This window comes from Martes martes (genome assembly GCF_963455335.1).
Source record: "Martes martes genome assembly, chromosome: 4".
Lineage (NCBI taxonomy): Eukaryota > Metazoa > Chordata > Mammalia > Carnivora > Mustelidae > Martes > Martes martes.
In genome coordinates, this window is record NC_137891.1 from 138,317,579 (window position 1) to 138,341,241 (window position 23,663).

Below are 23,663 nucleotides of genomic sequence, written 5' to 3' on the forward strand. Positions count from 1 at the left end.
GATTTGGGATTTTTTTTGAGTGCAAGTTATTTTTTTAAGTTTTTATTTAAATTCTAGTTCATTAACATATAGTGTAATATTGGTTTCAGGAGTAGAATTTAGTGATTCATTACTTAAATACAACACCCAGTGTTCATCACAACAAGCATGGCACTAATTTCTATCTGCCATTATATTATACATGATTTGTTTACTTTCACTTCCATTAGAGCATGAGGGTTAAGCTCCTTAAGGACGGAGACAGATGTTTATTGTTGTATCCCCAGTTCTTGTTCCCAGCACATATGTATCAAATAATAAATGAATGGGTTCTTAACAATCATCTTAATGCTAAAACCAGGAAAATATTTCTCTCTTGAAACTTCATTATTAGGTTGCTTGGACTTGAAGACAATTTGAGCCATTATAGCAAAATCAAAATGTTGATACTCCAAGTATGGTAAAATGAATTAGAAATTTAAGAGGTACAATGAATTTATTTCTATAACTACTTCTCCAGTTTTATTTTTAGAGGAAAAGTGTTTCCTTTAAAAGATTAATTAAAATTTAAAGGCCTGGGCAACTGGGTGGCTCAGTCGGTTAAGGGTCTGCCTTCAGCTCAGGTTGTGATCCTAGGGTCTTAGGATCGAGTCCCACATCACACTCCTGCTCAGTAGAGAGACTGCTTCTCCCTCTCCCTCTGTCTGCTGCTCTGTCTACCTGTGCTTTGTCTCTCTCTCTCTCTCTGTCAAATAAATAAAATTAAAATCTTTAAAAAAAATTTAAAGGCTCATAAGTATATATCCCCCAGACATATTGTTTGGGGTAGATGCATTTATATAAATTATATAGAAAATTAATATTTTTCTAATTAGTCTTTCTGATTATATGTTTTATTGCACTGATGCATATTTTCCTTTATTTTGTTTCCATTAACTTTTTATCCAGTTTGAGACCGAAAATGTTAATTTCTAATACAAGAATACCATGCTTGATTATTCTTCTTAAACCACCAAGGGTCCACGTACCCCTTCTGCAATCACTCCCTGACACATCTATGTAAGATTCTAGACTCTTCCATGATTCCATTAGAAAGAAAATAATCAGATGGCAACATAACTGCTAACTGAATGGGAAAACACACATTGTATAAAAAGAAACCAGAAGGAAAATTCTTACCTTGGGGGAAACTATTAATTATCTTCGGTTTCCCTACCCCTTCCATAAATACTGGGTAAAGACTAAATTGATATTTCTCAATGGGGATAAAATGATCTGAGGAGAAAAATATATTAAAGGTCATTCTTACTGAATTAACACTAACAAGTGAAACCTATATAAAAAAAATTTAGGTGACTCTCTTATTTTTCCAAACATAGAAATAGATTGTTATTTATGGATTGATACTGATGATTGAGGGAGTTTCAAAAACCACCTAAGCATTCCAAATTCTCCTAGTAATGACAATTTTCAAATTGAAAATATTACCCAGAGACACAAGACTGCAATTTTCAAGAGCATGTTCTAATGATAGCCAGTTTGTTCAAGCTCATGGCATATGAATTTATACTTTCCCTTTCCAGGACAATATGTCTTACCTCCTCTCCCAAATCCCCAAAGCCAGCAATATTCCCCTTTCATGGGCACTTAACTTCCTTATTTTCCTCATTCAAGGCAGCTGTGAGACTAAAGTCTTATGAAATGCAAAGAAGTGGGGGTGGGGACCAGGCGTCCCCTTGCTTATCCAGGGATCCCCTTGTCAGGGGGACAACCATCTGTATAGCAAAGTTCAAAATGAATCTATCAGTGATGTATCATTTTTATAAATGTTAACAACATACAAGTATCCCACAAGGGATAAATCTTGTTGAGGCCTAGATTATATATTTACATGGTTTAAAGAAAAGCATAGAGAATAATCATCTGGACAATAATGGTAATGAACTGAATTTCGTTCTCTATCAATCATTTCTATTTGCCCTGATGCTAAATTCTAGGGTCTTTGGAATGAAACAGAAGTACAAGTCTCTGGAGTGATATTGTACAATAATAGGGTCATGGCAATTGTTAGCTTCCCTACTAAAACCCTACTCAGACTTGGAGATACTGTATTGTACACGATTACTTTGTACTTTAATCCCCTCCTGGGGCAACTGGTCTACTTTGGGAGTTTATACTGCCTACATCACTTAGTCCTACATTTGTAGACCTTCAGCCTGGCATTCCCACTCACTGCTAGTAGCATTATATGTTGGTACACAGATTTGGGAAAACAATCTGGTGGCAGATATCAAAGGCCATTAAAAAACAGTCCTAGAAAAAAAAAAGTAAAGCTGAAAGCAACAAAAAATGTTCTCAAATAAATAAATGGTTTAAGTAGACTTGGGAATAAAATGCTATATGATCACTAAAAATCATCGTTAAAAGGACTGGGGAGAAAATAGAAACATGCTTGTGATATATCAAAGGAACAAACCAGAAGAAAAGCAATAGGTGACATGATTATGACTGTAAAATATTTAGAAAGGATCAAATGAAACAGAACTGAATGTTTATGATAAAGTGATAGGATTATATGTGGTAAGATGGTAGTATCATTTACATTTTTGAAGTTTTCATTAACTGGCTATCTTATTTAAATTAATAATCACTCTCATGCTAAACTGTAAGAAAAACTTATGAAAGCACACCAAACTTACCGTGGATATAATACTTCTTAACTGATGGAGGGATCCTAAGCCATTTAACTTCACTGTCTTCATTAAGAATTTTCCACTCAGTAACAAAATACATCAGAGAGTAGTCACTAGGTAACAGCGTCCAAGAGAGAAGCACACAACTGCTGTTTAAAGGATAAGCACTGAGCGACTGAACGGAATTTACTGAGGGGAAAAGAAGAAAATTTGTTTTTAAATTCAAAACTAATAAAAAAATTCCCCTAACACTTTGAGGGGCATATGACCTACTGGAGAAAGGGAGATGTTAGAGAAGGCTCACAATTATATAGATAAATATAATATAATTTTTTTATTTTATTCATTTTTTTAACATATAATGTATTATTTGCCCCAGGGGTACAGGTCTGTGAATCATCAGGCTTACACATCTCACAGCACTCACTATAGCACATACCCTCTCCAATGTCCATAACCCAGCTACCCTATCCCTACCCCCCACCCCCAGCAACCCTCGGTTTGTTTCCTGAGATTAAGAGTCTCTTATGACCTGTACCCCTGGGGCTAATAATACATTATATGTTAATAAAAATAAAAAATTAAGAGTCTCTTATGGTTTGTCTCCCTCCCAATCCCAACCTATTTCATTTTTTCCCTCCCTAACCCCCACAACCCCTGCCCTGCCTCTCAAATTCCTCATATCAGAGAGATCATATGATAATCATCTTTCTCTGATTGACTTATTTTACCCTCTAGTTCCATCCATGTCGTTGCAAATGGCAAGATTTCATTTCTTTTGATGGCTGCATAATATTCCATTGTGTGTGTGTGTGTGTGTGTGTGTGTGTGTGTGTGTGTGTGTATACACCACATCTTCTTTATCCATTCCATGTCCATTGATGGACATCTAGGTTCTTTCCATAGTTTAGCTATTGTAGACATTGCTGCTATAAACATTCAGGTTCACATGCCCCTTCAGATCACTAAATTTGTATCTTTAGGGAAAATACCCAGTAGTGCAATTGCTAGGTTGTAGGGTAGCTCTATTTTCAACTTTTTGAGGAACCTCTATGCTGTTTTCCAGAGTGCACCAGCTTGCATTCCCACCAACAGTATAGGATGATTCCCCTTTCTCCACATCCTCGCCAACATATATCATTTCCTGACTTGTTAATTTTAGCCATTCTGACTGGTGTGAGGTCGTATCTCATTGTGGTTTTGATTTAATACAATTATTTTTGTACCACGGAGTCATATATGCAGAAAGATGTGGGAACATACGCCATTGAGGAGAAACCAAAATGGGGTTTTGGGATAGAGTCAAAAAAGTTGATCTCCACTGGAACACCGCACAAGCTTATTCATCATCCTCTCTGCTTCCATGCAAATTTCCTCTCCTGCTGACAGAGTTGTGCTTTCAAAGGACAAGTCTGATAACTTAACACCCTCCTCACAGAGCCCCACTTAAAAGCCTCCACTGGATTTCCACATGTGAGGAAGAACTGCCTAGCATGTCTGTGAGGCCCAGGGCCAAGCCTCATTCAGCCCCCCAGCCTTTCAGGATTTTCTGCACCAGAGCCACCCTGGTCTTCTTCCCTCAGGTCCTCTCCTGTGCCATGAGGACTTTCAATCAGACTATTCCTGTCTCAGAAGCCTGTGCTCTTTCCCCACTTTTGGGGGAAGTTTAATTCCTACACTGCTTCTTAAGAAAGCTTCTCTAACCCTCAATGCCAAGTCAGGTTCTATTTTCTTTTCTTTTATAAAATTACATTCCTTTTCTGGGAACACTGATTTCAGCTTATAAATAGGCATGAACTTGGATGATTATTTGATCAATGTCTGTGTCATCTACTGGACTCTTGTGATTGCTGAGACCATTCTCATGGTCTGCATGGTTTCTGAATGGTTTCCAAATGCTGAGACCATTATAGTTTCTCTCTCATTGGAATTCCCACCACCTAACACAGCGCAGCATTCAGTAAATATCTCTAGAACATGCTGGTTGAAAATATTTTTAAATAAAGTTTTTGAAAAAAAAAAGAAAATATTTTTAGTGTAAAACATTGTGCAGATACTATGGAACTTACAAGAAGCTTACCCCATATGTACAAAAGTAATCATAATACAAGGAAGACATAAAAAACCTTAAGAAAGGTAGAAAGCACCCTGATTTAGGACATATCTAATGAAAGCAATAAGCAAAGACTTCATGGAAGAGATTAGTAGAGGTAGGGTAGATTTGAAATTTTCCATTAAAAAGTTATACTCTGAATATGTAATCCAGATTAGGAACTCCTATTAAAGGTAGTTCTCGATTCTCTAATTAATCAAATATATCAAAATTAAGGAAAGAAGGTTCATCACCCATATGAAATGAAGTACAGGTTAATTTGCAAGTCCGATCAATTACTTGCATCCATATAGTATGTAATACTGTTACATATGTGTAATAAAGATAACACACATATACATGTATTTATTTTTACATACACACACACACACAGACAAGGAGAGAGACTGATTTATGTACAACTTCCATTGATCCAAGAGATTTAAGTATTAGATTTACTAGAATATTCTCATTGATCATAATACTATTTCAACATGATTCTATTATATGAAAACCCAAGGACCATATTACATAATCAGGATGCAATCTGTTTTGCTATTTTTCAGAAAAGACGAGATAAAGGAAGAGAGCTCTCCAAGTTCAGAGTATTGCAGGCTTCTTGGAAGATCCTTTGGAAGCGGAGGAATATGTAAAGATTAAATGCTAAAAAGGGGTACAGGTTTACTACCGTGTATCCTTTCTTACCTTTGCTCATAAGCCATGAGAAGGTTAAATTAAAATTCACAAAAGAAGCACCAATTGAGTTGACAGCCAGAACTGTAACAGAATGTGTTTGTTCTGTCCACAGGAAAGTGAATTTAGTGTGATTTCCCACATCTTCTGACCATGTTCCATTGCGGGAAGTATGATGTTTTACCACATATTTTCTCACACTGCACAATGAGTCATTTTTCATTAGAGGCTGTAGTAAACACAAAAATTGATTAGTTCAAGGGCTCCAGTGCTTTTTATACCAACCAAGCCCATGAACTCTTCTTATACATTCCCACTGGGAGGCAAGGTCAGAACAGGGCAAGCCCCATCTAGTTCAAGGCTGAGGTATAGGGAGGTGAGGGGAGATAGCACCCATCTCTGACCACAGATACAGTGAAGGTGTCTGGGTGGGTATGGAACATAGGAAATTTCTTTTCTTCCTTTGGTTTTTTTTTCCTTAAGACTCGGAGAATAAATCATTCAAATATAATTAAACATGGATACAATTAGGCCACTTTCCTGCCAATAAATTTCACAGTAATTTTAGAGAAAAGAGGGACCAGCAGGGAATCAAGAGTTTCCTTATCGAAACAGCAAACAAGGAATAATAACCCCCTAGTTCTGTCAAGCAACAACAAAAAAGCTGGAAAGATGTTAATTATCATTTATGTTAATCCCAATAAGATTAATCATTTGTTTCTTCTGATCTGTTGCTAATTCAAGTAACAGAAGCTATCAGAACCATGTATATGGCACCCCAGAATTTCTGCTCCATAGTTTAAAAAAAAATCATACCAGATCACTGATGATTCCAGTATAAAGTCTAGTCAAATTCTACTCTTTCACTTTACAGAGTATTAACAATATACTCTACCTGCTCCACTACTGCTACCTGTTTCAAATAAGATAAGCTAGGGGCACCTGGATGGCTCAGCTGATTAAGCATCTGCCTTTGGCTCAGGTCATGAATTGGGGGTCCTGGGATCCAGCCCCGTGTGGGGCTCCCTGCTCAGCGGGGAGCCTGCTTCTCCCTCTGCCCCTCCATCTGTCCCCACGCACTGGCCCCTCCCCCTCCCCCTGCTCACACTCTCTCTCTCTCTCTGAAATGAATAAATAATCTTCAAATAAGATAAACCAATCTCTTATAAACCTAATAGATAATGACTCTCTACAATAGACTGGAACAGTGCTTCTCAATGTATTTTTTTGTCATTGAGACTCCTCTAAGTCAGAAATAATGGGGAAAAAAAATACAAATGCATATCCATGTGTCCCTGCAAGGTGTGGAACCATCTGGGCAGGTGGGAGTAAGATCTGAGCAGGCATCAACCAGTCCAGCCTTACATTTATACAGATCAGGAAACTGAGGCTGAAGAGTCTAAGTGACTTCGCCAAATTAATGTTCAGCTGAGAACAGAGTGAACTCCCTCACCCAGGGCAAGGCCCCGTCTGCGTAGCTCTCTGCAATCCCATCTCAGAACAGAAACCAAGTCAACCTTTCCTGAGCGTGAAAATAAAATTTAAGACTAATGTAAAAAGCAGGAATACCTTCCAGAGTAAAGTAACATTCCTCTCCTTTCTAGTGGTGTCTTCATCTATTATTCTCCAAAATTCAGGTCCTCTGGTAGGAACTGCAGAATGATAAGAAGCCCAAGTCGTACACGTGTTCTCAGGAGGAACATGCTGGAGTCGTATTTGAAAGCACCTGCATGCATTCTTAAGACACATTTACAAAATCTCCACGGACCTTTTATATCCATGACAACTGTGTAGGCGGGACTGCTCCAGTTACTCCAGTAGCCCAACCCGTCCAGCCTCCGGCAGCGCACCTGAACCGCATAGACGGCACACAGGTCTGGCACGAGGACACTGGCCGACTTTGATTTTGCCTCGTACACCTCGTACATCTGTAAAATAAGACCAAGTGGTAGACGAATCATCACAAACCCCTCTGTAGCTGGCGGGCCCCGAACTGCATTTAAAACCTTAATACAATTCCAAAATTAAGAGTGAACTGACGTTGTGTTTTCTGGCTTGAGAAAAGCTTGCACGAGACTTGGATCCTGAGCTCCCTCAAGTTAAGGATTGTCTTAATCATCTTGTTGTTTCCTCCTCAGGACAAGATTTGGACTGGCCTACTCGAATCTCGCTCCCCAGTCACTCTTCACTCTGTTCCTAATCTCTGTCCACTAATTCCCTATCCACAAAAACTCTCAGTAATTTTAACCTGGTGGTTACACAGTCATGTCTCTTCTCAGTCTCCTCAATAAGCTGGTAAATGGTCACATTCCTTTCAGCTAAAATCATCAGCATCTAATGTCCTATTTAGGGTTCCTGATGTTTCTGGGTCTTCGCAGACCGCCGTCTGAAAACCGACGTGGCCAGTCATCATAGGCACACTCGCCACTATGGGTGTGATTTTGGTTGTTTGATAAAAGCAGCTTCTTCCAAAATATGTCCCAATGAACATACAGGTACTAAAGATTATTATTAGATGTTAAAGGAAAAAGGGTTCCTCGGTAAAATAAGTTTGAGACACACAGGATGAAATAAAGGTCACATATAAAGCCACAAATGTTTCTTTAATGCAGGACCTCTCTGAACCGTTAGTATGTACCAGAGAGCAATTCTATACCAGGAACACACAGTGATGCAGTCTTTCCTAAGTTGATTCAGCCATGCAATCTTTTTTCAAGGAATATTTTATGGGGTCAAAGTTCTGTCACACTCATTTTGGGAAATGATGGCCTGCAGAAAATGTCATTCCTTAAAAGGGTTAGACCTATAGCAATCTATTGAACAAAAATAGCTACAGAATACACGATGAGGTACTTTTATGCAAATAAAATAAAGCCTAATTGATACAGTTATTAAAACAGCTGTAAGAAACAATATTTAGTGAGGCAAGCTGGAGACATTTCTAGGTAAAATGTACCTTCCACTGTACTTCTTTTCCATTTAAGCCATAGCGAATCTGGAACTTAAGATTATTCTCTGGAAAGACTGGCTTTTCCCAAGATATTTTCAATAACCCAATTTTTACAGTAATTTCTGCTTTCACACTGGATGGAGGCAGTGGTTTCACTAGAAATTTTAAAAACAGTATACTATAACAGCAATTTAAACAGTGATAACAGTTTTAAAACATGATTATGATAAGTTTTATACTCAATATTTATAAAACAGTATTTCCTTTTCAAAGCTTTCTCATTCATTATCTCACTTGATCCCCTACAATTTTATGTGACGTGTAAGAAAGGGATTATTTCTAGTTTGCAAATAGTCTGATTGAAAAAAAATCAATACATTGACCATGTCACGTGCAAGTAATAATAAGATCTGATTAGAAATTGAGCCATCAGTTCCGCATGCAAAAGATCTCATACTGAACATGTAAGTGTCCATAGCATATCTGTTCTATGCAGAGCTTTAATAAAAAGAAAAAGAAAACACACACTGCATTCTTTTCCACATGTATGAGATTCACACTGTCCTACTGTTATTAAGTATTTGTAGGTTAAGGTCAGAGATAGTCTTACAGAGTAAAGACCTGGTTCTCTATCATCTGAGGAAAACAGGCTTTTGAAGGGCAGAAATGAGGCAAAGATGATCAGAATGGCAAGGACTCTTGAAAAAAAAAAAAAAAGTAAAAGACAATACGCAAACTCAATGTATTTTGGAACTAAATGTCCCAAGCCCCCAGGACACTAGTGCGAACTCTGCAGCTCCGGACTTCAACAATACCTTAGACTGTTGATGACCAAACCCCTGAACTTTTTCACTACTACACAGTTTCTCATACTTATTCAATTCTTCATATATGAAGAAGACATTCTTTACCAATCAGTAAGAAGACATGCATTTCATCTCCTGAAAAGATAATTCCTCTTCAGAAAAGGAAGTACGTATGTTTGAGAGACGTTAAGATTGTCCTTGACTGAATCATATGGCTGTCATATGGATATATTCCATGAATATCTAGTTTACAGAAAGGATGCTTAATGGATAAGAGTTTTGCATGACCCACAACACACACCCTGGGGCATTAAGAGGAGCTTTCCACATTTTATAGGTGATAAAATAGTCACAGAGCACTTACATGTCTAGCCCATGTTTACAAAGCTAGTAACAGGTGGAGCTAGCATTTGGATCCTAAAACTGAATCTCCACATTGTTTCCTAGGACTAAGTAGTTAATAGAAGCCCAACTTAAACTCCTTATTTTAGTACTGAAAAGAATAATATCGAGGGTTGTTTGGACAGCATATAGAACTAAATCCATGTTGCATTTGTCTTTTAGTACATGTGAGGTTATATCTGTGCATGTCTGTGGGGTAGAGAGTGGTAGGAGAGTTCTTTGCTGTCCCAAGATATTTAGTACCAGAGAAGTACTGCTTATAGTAAAATCACTTTAAATGGAGCCAAACTAAATAGCATGGGGTAGGGGGGCCCAGGGGGAGTCAATTAATTGGGACGCTATGGTGATTTAAAAAACTAAAAATTATGACTTTATGCTATATTTAACAAAATAAAGGTTTTAATTCATATGTATACTAATTATTTGAAAATGTAATGAATCAAATACTGTTTTTTGGCATAATTTCCCAAAACAAAATATAGCACCAAAAGATATTCCTTTACCTCTGTTGTATAATTATAAATGGGTCATTTCCCAAAGATTTCACATTAATATTGGAGGGATATATTATATATGTCAAGAACTCCCTTAACTTTGAAATCAATATATCTTTTTAGAAGAGTATTTAAAATTCATGATGGATATCATCATGCTTGATCTATTTTTCTCTTCTTCGATTTAGTTATTTTGAATCCTTCTGCATCCTATGCAGCCTCATAAATTAAACCCTTGGGTTATGACTACTAGATTGTAAAACCCATCACAATACCCAAAGTTAATTTTTTAAATTAAAAACACCAAATGTTTTCCTAAGTATATTGGGAGAAAAACAAAGCAATGCATTATTTAGAATACTCTTACTGCTAAATTTTATGCCCAATGACCAATATAACTTGTCAGATTATATGCTAAAAATATTCTTATTGCAAAAATACTGTGTTATAAGTAATTTAAAAGAAGATAAAAATGGCAAAACTTTCTAAAGTTGATTGTCTTCCCAATTGCACTGTAAACACGAAAAAAAATTTTGTTTAAATATAGTGTGATCAGGAAATGGTAAAACACAGCAGTTTTCATGAATCAATCTGAATCCAAATCTGCTAATAAAAATGAAGACACAACACAGAGTTTGACATACCCACGGAATCAGGAACGACACACGTTGGTGGAGAGTCAAGTGAACCCAAAGAGTGATTGATTTTAATCCACATTGTATAGCCGGATAAGAGAAAGATTGGCTGAAATATGCATTCATAAAAACCATCTCTCTGCAAATGGCAATCTTTGGGTTCAGATATGGGATGAATAGAGGGAACATCAGAACAGTAAAGGCTGCTCCTTAAAAGATACGAGAATATTCAGTTAATATGCAACAGTGATGAAAGCAATAAGATATTTGAGCAATAAGATATTTGATTTCTGTTCATCTAAAACAAATGTTCTTATTGGAAAGACATTTTTGAATTCCCAGCTATATCACAATTTTATCTCTTTCCATAAAAGTAAATAATAAACCGTACTAAATATTTTATTAGGTAGTAAGTGGAAATGCAAGTAAAATAAATGGCATTGTTCTAAAAAGGAGATAAGGATCCAATTAGAGATAAAACCTACAACACCTTGAAAGTCAAGCTCATGTTATACATAAGTGATACCATTTTAGAAGTATAGATTACAAGTAGTATTGGGACACTCCCGAAATGGGAAGGAAGATAAATCTCTTACGCTTTAGAAACAAATTAAATTCCACCATAAATTGAAGATACAATTGATAGTAAATTATAGCCTAATTGACAATGTCCTAATATTATCTAGTTCAAAGCAATATAATGATAATAATACCAATTCTTGATTCATACCTGAGTCATATGATTAAATATGTAACACATTTAACACATTTCCTCAGAGAAGAAATTTAAGAAAGTAATTTTTATAACTGTGTCCTGATCCACACTCTGCCTCAGAACTTACAGAGCACTGGTCCTTTTCCTTGAAATAGCCCTGATGCCACTATTTGCTCTGAATACAGCATTTAAGTGGTTAAAGTAGCAATTACCATTTCCATAAAAATGGAGCTAAGAGGTTACAAGAATGTGAAAAATCTGTATTTTTCTGTTTCTCATTTTCTATTTTTTGTGACTTTTCCTGCTTACCCCCTCCAAAATTACAATCATTGGGGTGTGTATATGAATGAGTGCTGGCAGGGTGCAGGGGCAGAGATGAGAACCAGGCATGAGGCTTCCTCTGTGGGTAAGGAGAACTGTGACCATGTACCAAAGCACAGTTATACGCCACTTGGAATGCAGATGTTAGTGTCTTTGTCATCATGAGAGCAAGAGCCATTTACTGAATATTTACTAAGAGAAATTCTATCACTTAATTACAGTTAAATGCAATATATCATCAATTCTTACGGAAACCTTATAAGCCCTATCATTCTCTCCAGTTTACAGACAATGAAATCGAGGTTTAGAGAGGTTAAAAAAACCTGCCCAAGTACATGCAGGGACTTTCGCTGTTCTTCATAAATGTTAGCAAGACAAATGAGACACAGAGATTTTGTGATGGTCAGCCACAAACACCTTTTTTTTAATGTGAAAAATGCAATGGAAAGAAAATAAAGACAGATTATAAAAGTAAAATGGCAGCCATGAATATTCTATTGATTTCAAAATACTCTTACCAGGTAAAATGAAGCCAACTATTATTCCTATGTAAGAAATGGTAAGAAATTGTCCTATTTCTTTTTCTAATACTACATAAGAATAGACTGGTCACTTTAGGTATAGAGTTCAGATTGCAGTATTTCAGGAAGGGGGTTTGTTTTTCAGCAGAAAATTAAGATTTTAAGAATAAATGAGGACAAGTGAAACAAACTGGAAGACCCCAATACAAAACACAAATTGACACAGGGTGTTTGAGAGCAGTACACATAACTGAAAACTAATATGAGAGATTATAAAAATAAAAATGTATCTACCTTCTCCTAAACAAGAGTGTTATTATTTCAGATGATACTAAAGGAAGATGAAGCCTTGAATTCTTTTCAAAACAGGGAAGGGTAAAATTAAACAAGCACAAATTACTCTTTAGTAATAAAACACTTCACTCCTTATTAAGTGTTTCTTTCTTAATCTTTCCTACTTCTAAAAGTATTCATATTGTATCTTACAATCTTTGTGCTACTACCTCTGATTTTTTTCCAAAATATTAATCTTCAGCAGATAATATTGGACTTCTAAAATCGCTGATATTCTCCTCTGGTCAATTCCCTAAGTCAAATTAAAATGTACAGAAACCAGTTTTTCTTGGATTTCATTCAGTAGTTAAAATGCAATTATGGAAAATTAATTGATTATCAGAAAAAATAATTTGAGGTGAAAACAAAATACATTTTTACCTCAATGTGAGTTTTTTATTTGATCCCTCAAAAATTTCCTAATCAAGTAGATTCTACCTTCCTCTTTCAGGAAGAACGTCTCCTAGAGAACTGTTATGATATCTCTACCAGAAGTCTTATCTCACCCTATCCACAGAACAATAAAACAGCAAGAACAACACGTACCTGTGATACCTCAACTGCAAAGTACTTCCCATGAGTGATTGGATTGCATTGGCTGACCATCTGCAAGTCATTTTAGTTAAGTACCCATCAGTTTCACATGATATATTGATATTGACATCTATTTAAAACACATTAAAATATTAATACAAAGCAAAAACACCAAAGCAATTTTTATTGAAAACAACATGTCCTTACTTTATCAATGGGACTCTAACACAGGGTCCGCAATAAACATCTGCTTGTGGAAGGAAACGGAGAGAAGGGCGGTATTCTTACCGATCACATATAGTTCTGCATAGCGATGGTGGCATTCCTGCTGGTTGCAGCAGTACACGGCGTCATAGGTGAACTTCCCACGAGGCCTGGTTGCATTCAAATGTGGAAACGTGACTTTGCTAACGCGGTCACCCACCACGGCATACTGCCTCGGAGGAATTTTCTCCGCCAAATTCAGCCACCAAACAATCTTTTTTGAGGAAACAATCTCGTTTTCACTTTTATAAATGCAGTGAAAAGAAACGTTAGACCCAACACTTGTCAGAATTTTAGGCGGAAAGTATACGACATCTGCAATAAGAGAAGGGGAGAATATGGGATGAAGACCAAAAACATCCTGTGAGGAATTGAGGCTATGTAGAAAGGCTTCACAATGCATTCAGTTTCACACTGCCAAAAATAAATGAGTGTACGAAGAGACTGTGCAACTGTACCTGCCTGTTTATGGACAGTTACATCGTATCTCAGGCACTCTCATTCCAAAATGACTTGAACTTTCAAAAATGTCCAGTATTTTCTAAACATAGAGACTTACTACAAAAATTTTTTTTGCATAATTGTCACTTACTAATTGATAGGCAGAAAATTAATTCAAGTGAAATATAATCTAATTCCACAATGACATGCTTTCCATCAGACTCCGCTTTAAGAATCAGTGAAATGTAGGGCGAGTTCTTGAATCAAATCACTCTAAGGCAAAATCCCAAAGACTAAATGGTGGTTGCTACTGTTTCATTTGGATATAGGAAAATTTCAAATTAGCAGGTAAAGTAGAAAAGTAAACTTTAAATAAGAAAACTAGTTAGGATATGTAAAATCAATGATGTGTCAAGTCACCAAAAGAGGAAAAACTGTAAATACTGATCTGTAATATTTCAAGTTATTTAATGCCAGTATGGTGTGGTTACAGACAAAGGGAACCAATATTTTTCTAAAATATTATTTTTAAGGCCTCTACACTACTCTATACTATTTTTTCGGTCCCTTATTGTTGGAAACATAGTTTACTTATATTTTTAATTAGAAAGAAAATAAAAGTAAATGACCCTTTACATAGGAAGAAATTATTTCTGCCACAATGCATTACAAAAACAGTATATTTCAGTTGTGCAATTTAAGGTAGGCCATTCTCTACTGAAAGAATGTGAGTATCTGTTCTCATACATATCATCCTGATTACCCCCAAAACAAAAACAAAAAACTTCATTGATTTTTTTTTTAAAGATTTTTTATTTACTTGACAGAGAGTGAGAGCACAGGCAAGGGGAGCAGCAGGCAGAGGGAAAAGCAGACTCCCCTCCGTGCAAGGAACCTGATGGGGGCTCAATCCCAGGATCCTGGGATCATGACCTGAGCCAAAGGCAGATGCTTAACCGACTGAGCCACCAAGGTGCCCCAAAACTTCCTTGATTTTTATTATTTAAGTTTTTCTTCTTTTGTAATAGCTAGCTAAACTCCCCTGTCCTTATATTTATAATCCTTACAAAATATTTTACTTGTTATTTCTACAGTCAAGCATAAACAGGAAAAGTTTTAGTAGCATGAAATCACTGACAGAAGTCAGTCCATCAGATTCATAACACTAGCCTAGGGTGGCACTCAAGCTTCACTGGAACATTACTTACTACACACAAGTATGTAGCACAGATCTGAAAGATCATTAACCTACTTTCAGTATGCTCCACATCTCATTACTGAACTGCTTCAGAAGTCCAAGAGTAATTTATTTTTATAAAGAGTACAATAAGATTTCAAAAGTTAAACTGAATCTTTTAAAGATAATAAAAATCTCAAAGCACTTCATTTCAAAATTGAATGACTAAGTAAGGCTAAATTGAGAAATACAGTTAAAGTCATAGTATTTTGGCACGATTAAATATTAAAATATTAGCTTAAAAAGAATAAAAACAAGTTATTAAATACCTGATTTTGTAAAATGTACACTGAATATATAGAAATTGATATGAAGTAAATGTTAAATACTTAATTTTCAAAATATATATTTTATTCTCATGTGAGATACACATTTAATCTGTAAAATAAGAAAATAATTTTCTTCACGTGACTAAGTACCAATACTTTTGCAGAATCTATACTACCGAATTTCATTAAAAGAAATTCTATTGATAAATATTAGTGAATTACTTCAATGAACATAAATTATAAAACACCTTAGCTAAAAAAAATCTTAGTTAAAGTTATTTTAAAATATGTTTATTATATGACCAGAAAATAAATTTTTAAATTTTCAAAGCAGATTTTCTATTTTTATCTAATGGGAAAATATTTTCTCTAATACATTACAAGCACTGTTGAGTATGAAATGTAGAAATTATCTGTTTTTCCTCTGGCAGGACAAGAGTGCAATTAAGAAAGGTATTACTAGAAGTCAGCACTTCTAAACTTATTTTTAGTATATAGCATAACTTAATTGCAATATTCTTGGACTTCTTAAGTTCTGGCAAGGTCCTGGGTTTTCTTCTAAAAGTCCAAGATCTCCCAACAGCTAAAGAAAGAACCTAGCCAGTTCATTTTTTAAAAATCTATTAAGAATTCCTTGATTAAAATGTCAATGCTTCATTAACTGTACACTTGGTACGTAGTTTTAACAAATCAACAAAAAGTAGTAGCTATAAAGGGACTGATAATTAGCATCTATTTGTTCTGGCACCAATACATCAGACAGCCTCTGTTCAAAAAAAAAAAAAAATCAATAAAATCCAAAGTGTTTGGAAGTGATAAAGTAGGTGTGCTAATTCACTGTAAATAAGTTAATGCCTCAGTCTTACAGACTGTTTCTGTTTGGTGGATGCCAGCACCTAGCAGCGAACAGCACGGGATAATCTAATGATAGCAAATACCCAGGTTTAAGGGAGAAGGATCCAACTCCTTTACACAAGAGCAGGAAGCTCCCAAGGTTGGAGAAAAACAGACTTCACTGGTGCACAGGGTTCAAGAACAAGCCTCCCGCGCAGTAAGCACTGGGGGATGCGGGAACTGCGGTGAAGGAAACTCAGCAAACCTGAGACCTGAAAAACCCAAGCAATGCTGAAGCCTCATTTATCAGGAATCACGAAGGAAATGAGGTGTTCTACGAAAGTGCTCTATGTAATTAAGCTTATTGCTTATTAGTCCCCAGGATCAATTTTTAGTGACACCAGAAATCTTGTATAAACATACATTAGGCGCTTAATCACAGTATTAGTGTGTATGAACATGAACGTTGGAATTAGACTGCCAGTTTAGATTGGGCCAACGTTTACAATTTCCTTAACCTCTCTAAATCTCGATTTCTCTGTCTATAAAAGGGGAATATCAATACCTATCTCACAGGGGATCGAAAAGATAAAATGATAATACATGTAAAGCCCTTAGGCCAGTGCTTGAAACACAGGAAGCGCTCCATAACTGTCTTATTATTGTTGTTGCTATTATTATTATTATTATTCAGTAGGGAAGTATGAAGCTAGGTACACCTTTGATTTGTGATTCAGTACCCATCATTACGCCATTACTGCAGACGATCCTATAACAGAGAAATGTGCTTGGGAGCTACTGAAGTGTGAAGGCTTTTTTCTCTCCGCTCTTGGTGTCCCTGGTCTAGTTCCTATTTGGGAAGTTTCTGTCTTTCCCTTAATAATCACCTGGTACCTCTCAGTGGCATCTAAGCCATCCAAGCCTGTTAAAATAGTAAGCTTACCTTTATACTCATTGCTAAATCAACAAATCTGCCCTTTGGGGACTATTTACTTACTCACTGTCCGGATTTATTTCTCACTTACTATCAGATATTTCTGGTTGGAATGTCTAACGTCACTAGAGGGACACACCTGAGGCAAGTAAGTAAAAGGCCAGGTGTTAACTGTAATATTTAGACACTACAAGCAAGTAAACTGGCAAAGTTTCTTTTCAATGAAGCATATCTTTATTACTCTTTATTATTATTATTATTTTATTTATTTATTTATTATTATATTTATTATTATATTCTCTTTATTATTATTCACATACATAAAACACTAAATATTTGCATAGGGAAGAACATATATATACACATATGTATGTGCTTTATAATGTATATTTATAAATCTGATTTATATTATGTATAAAAGCATATAAACATGGTCCAACATATTGAGGAACCTAAGCAAATTTAATCCTACAGATATTGATGTGCCCTAAGAAAAGGTTACTTTCTAGTAGTCTAAAAGGGTCTTGTACAAAGTAAAACAGAACTAAAACTATGTCCATCCAAAGGTATAAAAACCTAAGCTGAAAAATCCAAAATAAAATCTTACATGAAAGGTAACACAAATAACTATTATATTATGCTGGATCAAAATGTTCATCTTAACCCCACTAAAAACAGAATTGCTAAGAATCATTATTCTAGAAAGGTATAATCTACAATTTGAATATTAGCAAACTTTAAAAATAACAATGATTCTTTTAGAATTTCCCTCTTCTTCGGGGAGGGGGTGGATTTTCAGATCTAATTAAGAAGTAAAATCACAAAGAAGAAAGCCACCTTCTTGTGAAAGAGAACTATTTCACCAGACGGTAAGTGAAGGCAGCAAGTCAGAGGCCTCTCAGAGTGGGGGTCAGGGTTACTTGCCCCCTCTGCACCCCATCCCACTCTCTTAAAAACCTCCACGGGACATTCTTTAAAAGTTGGTGTTGTAATTTATTCCCCTCTACATAATTCACTGCTGGTGGTTAAGACCTATTTATCAACAATAAATAATTGAAGGTAGAAAAGGTGACCCTCCTCCAAAAAATTCCAGAAGCTGAGTCCTCAGCACACACATTGTGATGCTCAATAATTATCTGAGAAATCCATGTCTTCTAAATCTGTTCACAGAAGGTCCCTGGCTCTCCTGGGTAGAACCAATCCTTCCTGCTGCCTAGAACATTGTTAGCTCTTCTGACAACCTTGCTCATGCAATTAGCTATGTATCATGTCAACCTGTCACCTTCATTAGATGCTGAGGTTTTGAAAATTGAGACTGTGGATTTGGAAACTGTGATTGCATCTACTGTTTACTGGGTGCTTACTAAGGCTCAGACACTAGAGTGAGCACAACAGGCGCACTGTTTCATTCTATCCAAATAAGAATGCCCCTATTTTGCAGATGGGCCAATTGAGGCATAGAAGGGCGAAGAAACTTTCCAAATAAGTGGTGAGGCCAGAACTTTTATAAAACACTGTCAGACTCCAAAGTCAGTGCTCTTAAACCACTAATGTTACTGGCTTTTTGACTAACTGATGCTTTTTAAATAGGAAGTAATCAATAAATGGACTTAATTCATTAAATGTGTTGACTATCTGCTTAATGACTTACAGGGCACTTGCTGTCTCTACATATCCATATTCACCCTGCATGAGTTTCAGTAGGAATAATCTTGCTCTTTTGAAAGATCAGACAACTAGGCAAAAGACCCTGGAGTGTCTTCCGGGTCACAAGTTAGCATATGACAGGGCTGGACCATTCCAAGATGTCTGCGCCCTTTGTAAAACACCACCTCAACTTCATGAGGAAGTTTTGAATAAACCTCAGGTTTTCTGATGTTAAAGATTAAAAACATGAAAATTGACAGTGAAAACTCTTAAAAGCCAGGATCTTGAGCGAAAAGAATTATTCCATTATGTTATTATTTATTATATTATGTAAATATAATAAATGAAATTTGAATATTTGGAATTTATGTCAAATAAATATATCTGATTTTAAATGTAAATTAAGGAAACACTGATACCAGTAACGTTCTGAATTTGTGAGTCTGGAACCTTTCTATTAAGTCTATCTCTTGAATAGGTAAGAGTAATTCAGCAAGACACTTAATATGGACGCACATAAACTTGGGAGCTCTTACACAAGTTTGTTTTTTTTTTTTTTACAAGTTTTCATTCACAAATTTACCTGCCGACACTTAAATACAATGTCAATATTGTGTCCCTCCTTCTGGCTTATTGCCACAAAATTTAAGACGCTTACAATAAGCCAAAAGAAAAATCAGGAAGCATATTCTCTCGATAGGAGCTACTATTACAAAACCTACCTTGTGTGGTAAAGATAAGAGGGGTGCTCCAGTCACCCCAGACTCCTGGGCCATCCAGTCTCTTGCCCCTCACTTGAACCTCGTATGAAGACCCAGGGAGCACACTGTCTATCAGCAGGGATGTAGTTGAGACAATCTCATCAGCCTGTTAAATATTGTTTGAAAACATCAGAGCATCAAGTTGACATAGAACCTTCATCAAAATTGAGAACAAGCAGTCCCAACAAGTTTCAAAGAATGAAAATCTTAACAGAATAGTTGGCCGGATCACGGTAGCATTAAACAGAAAACAGTGAGAAAATAACAAATGTTTGCATCTTTGTCGATAAAATTTTAAATAACCCACAACTCCAAGAAGAAAAACACAGTGATGATCAGCAGATATTTTTTACTGAATGATAACAAATATTGACCTTGTGAAATTTGAGAGGTACAGCTAGTCAGCAGGGAGTTTCAAGCCACTCCTGACATCTATAATACACACGTGGTAGAAAAATCATGAGCAGGAGCGGACACAGAATTATAAACATTCCTGGAGGAAAGTGTCACCGAGGAGGGCATGAAGAATTTTAAGAACCTGAGCCCTGAACCTGAGAAGCTGTACTGAATCAAAATACAGTTTATAAACTAGAGGACAAATATCTAAGAGACCTAATTCTGCATAAAATAACCACTAATAAGAATTGCTTAGCAAATATACTGTTTTCCAATGATGTACTCCAAAGTGATTGAACTCCCTGGCCTCTTAAACCATAGGGTACCAGAGACCAAAAGGGTGAGAAGCACCACGAATGTATTATACAATAGCAGGCCACCTAGATTTCAAATCTTCTTGTCTCCATTTTACAGATGAGAAAACTGAAGCCCAGAGAAGCCTTAATTCTGCTTTTCCACACAGGATACCAAGGATTCCTTTTCTGCTCTTTATGAAAATAAAGTCCTTTTAAAAAACTGGCCCAGAGCTACAAAGACAGGGTTACTTCTAAATTATATAACAGTTATAATTATATTATATTATAATAGTATAATTATAATAATTATATTATATTATAATAATATAATTATAATAATTATATTATATTATAATTATATTATATTATAATAATATTATATTATAATATTATATTAAATTATATAACAGTAATAATTATATTACTTCTAAATTATATAACAGTTTGTTTCACAAAGGAAAATGCCAAAGTCCATGCATGGCCCATACTCTTCATGACTTCCTCCTTTTCCTTTCGCTCTTCTCTTTGATTCCTCCACTGCCTCCCACTTCTCCCCTGGCTTAGGGCGTCTGAATTACTGTTTTCTCTTTTTGGAAACTAATCCCCCTAGATATCTACGTCACCAACCTCCTTCAGATCCTTGCTCAAGTGTCACCTCCTCCATGAGGCCTTCCCCAACTCCACTGACTATTACAACCTACTAGCTCCACCAGCACCCATTAGCTCTACCACTCAGGATATCCTGAAGCACATAGAACAGCTCCTAGCACTTAGGAGGTGCTCAATAAATACAGAAAGAATGCAAAAAGAATTTGACAGACTTTATACAGCAAATGCACACGGTGCAAGTAAACAAATATGTTGACCAATAAAACAACAGTTGGAATTGTAAAATCAGAAATCAGAGGTCTGTAGGTGAGAAAATTATAATTATGAATTCAAGTTTCTGTAACTGGTCTTCCTGTTGCCTTTCAGCTGTGTGTGTGTGTGTGTGTGTGTGTGTGTGTAAGGAAGAGGGAGAGGGAGGGAGAGAGACAGGGAAACCTACTAATCTAACATAAACTCTTTTTTGGAAGAAGACCTTGGAACTTTCTCTGATACTAAAGTCTGGGAGGAATTTGTCACACTCCATACATAACACGGATCCATACATAAGAGATATTGTGCAACATCAAACAATTTCTCTGAAAGTGTTTACCGAAGATGAGGACGTATTGTTCATGTGATCATTTCCTATGCTGATCTTAAATGAAAGCCAGTGATATAATATTAAAATAGAGCTGGTTCTGGTCTAGAAGGACCATGAATGTTTGGCATGCAAAGGGCATTTTCTACAGGACGTGGAAGGGGTCTCCTCTTTACTTTAGTTACTTCTCAACTTTTCATTTTATTTATTGAAATATACTTACTTTTCTCATGTTTGTTGAAGAATTCTCTGAATATTTCACTTGATATTGAAGTTGAAATGGCACCAATGTTGGGCTAGACCAAGAAATCTTCAAGTGGCCAGCATCTGTGATTTCCATATGTAAATCTAATGGGGGATCAGGTTTCACTTAAGGAAAAAAGAGAACATTTTTAAGTCAAGAAGTTTTCAAGATAATCACAAAACAGTCAAAATGAATTTTTAGTGTATCCTGTTCTTTCAACAACTCAAAAGGTGATCTTCTTCAAAGGTTAATTACAGACCAAAATATTAGGTCTACTCCTTGTACCCTTCCATAGCAAACCACATATATTCATTTTCTCTCCGCATATGGCAAAAACTATAAATCGGTAATGAGGTTGTTTTGATAAATGTGAATTCCTGCTGTAAAAAAAAGTCTGCTAACTTTATTTAACCTATCACTCCCCAAACTTCTTTGAAGCCTCCCCCACCACACTCACCCGCTGGTTTAGCAGGTGACAAGTAAAAACAGCATTTTGCAGAACACTACTCTGAAAATGCATATGGAGTTTGCATGCAAAAATTCATGTAAATATGCATATAAAATTCAGCAAATCTATTAACTTTGAAATATAATAATCTAGACACACCTACTCAAAACCCACAGCATGCATGTTTTACATGCAATAAAACATGCAGGCCCTAGCTTGCCACCAGAAATGGGGATAGAGTTTCTTAGCTTAACAATGCGTTTAACTTAGTGAATCATTTGAGTTCGTGTGTACGTGCATGTGTTCATGTATGAATATGCATTTGTGCATAAGTTGTGTGTGTGTGTGTGTTTGTGTGTGTGTGTGGTTTTGAACTCAAGTATCCTTTAAATTATTCATAGAAATAATACAAACATATGATAAAGGATTGATTAAATAAATAATGGTTCATCACCATAGGGAAATCTATACAGTCATTAAAAATCATATCACAGAAGAATATTGAAAATGTTAATATTGTTAGTTTTAAAAGCTTATTAATCATCTATACTTGAGTTAATTTGTTGAAGTTAATGAAAGAATATTTATAACTACATATTAAAATAGAAAAAAAAAGCCAGAATGATAGAAGACAGATGATGCAATTTTCTTCTCAGTGCATCTCTACCTTTTCAAGATTTTAACTAGCAGGAATTATGCACAATGAAATAATCATTACATTGGAATGTTTACTGATTTGAATTTTATTTTCAGGAACTAAAAATGGTATATTACTATAAATAACATACTATATGTTTTAAGAATTTAGACATAGTTTTTCTCCTTTCCTTGAGTCAAAGTTAATAAAGCTTTTACTTTATGTGACATATTACAAATTTTAGTTACTTTAAACAGAGACAGATAAACACTAAAGTCTAGAAACAGTAGGTGAAATTCACTGAGTTCTCATGACCAAAAAGAAAACAAAACAAAAACACCAAACAGAAATCCTGAAATTATAACTATTGTACATTTTCTGCCAGCATACATATATGCCTTAATATTAGAAATCCAAAAATAAATCTTTCTCTGGACCACCCATGTCCCCTGTCTTAGATATACCCCATCTACCTGCTTCTTTCAGAGCACTATTCCTTGGCAGAATTGGCACTACTCACTTCGTATTCCATTTTCCTAACCAACCTACTCTGATCAGGTAGGTCTTCTCTTCCAATCCACTGAAACCACTCTATCAAGGTCATCATCCTTTGCCAAATCCAATGTCAGTTGTCTGATGCATTTCCCTCCACTGTTCAGCGGCATTCCACACAGCTGCTCATTAGGTTTCCACTTGGCTTCCAGGCTACCACGCTCTTTCACTCCTCTTTTCTCTGATTGCCTCAGTCTTTCTCTCACTTAACTCCAAATGGATGATCTCAGGCAATCCCATAAACATCTATACGCCAGATAGTCCCATATATATCTCGCATGAACTCTAGGATATGTCCAACTGCCTGCTCAGCATCTCTTGGGTATCTATAAGCATCTCAAAATAATAT

General features: G+C 35.9%; 1 protein-coding gene across 2 annotated transcripts in view; it reads right to left on the reverse strand.

Moving 5' to 3' along the window:
- Positions 1–23,663, reverse strand: part of LEPR (leptin receptor) — a gene marked incomplete at its 3' end in the record, with an annotated part of 84,039 nt that overhangs the window by 15,940 nt on the left and 44,436 nt on the right. For both annotated transcript variants that reach the window (XM_080801355.1, XM_080801356.1), the window contains exons 6-16: positions 21,657–21,802; positions 19,517–19,661; positions 13,457–13,747; positions 13,181–13,298; positions 10,754–10,953; positions 8,414–8,562; positions 7,226–7,385; positions 7,027–7,109; positions 5,470–5,686; positions 2,679–2,861; positions 1,159–1,254 (exon numbers count right to left, since the gene is read on the reverse strand). In XM_080801355.1, the coding sequence (XP_080657481.1) occupies positions 1,159–1,254; positions 2,679–2,861; positions 5,470–5,686; positions 7,027–7,109; positions 7,226–7,385; positions 8,414–8,562; positions 10,754–10,953; positions 13,181–13,298; positions 13,457–13,747; positions 19,517–19,661; positions 21,657–21,802 (1,788 nt within the window). The remainder of the gene's footprint in view (positions 1–1,158; positions 1,255–2,678; positions 2,862–5,469; positions 5,687–7,026; positions 7,110–7,225; positions 7,386–8,413; positions 8,563–10,753; positions 10,954–13,180; positions 13,299–13,456; positions 13,748–19,516; positions 19,662–21,656; positions 21,803–23,663) is intronic.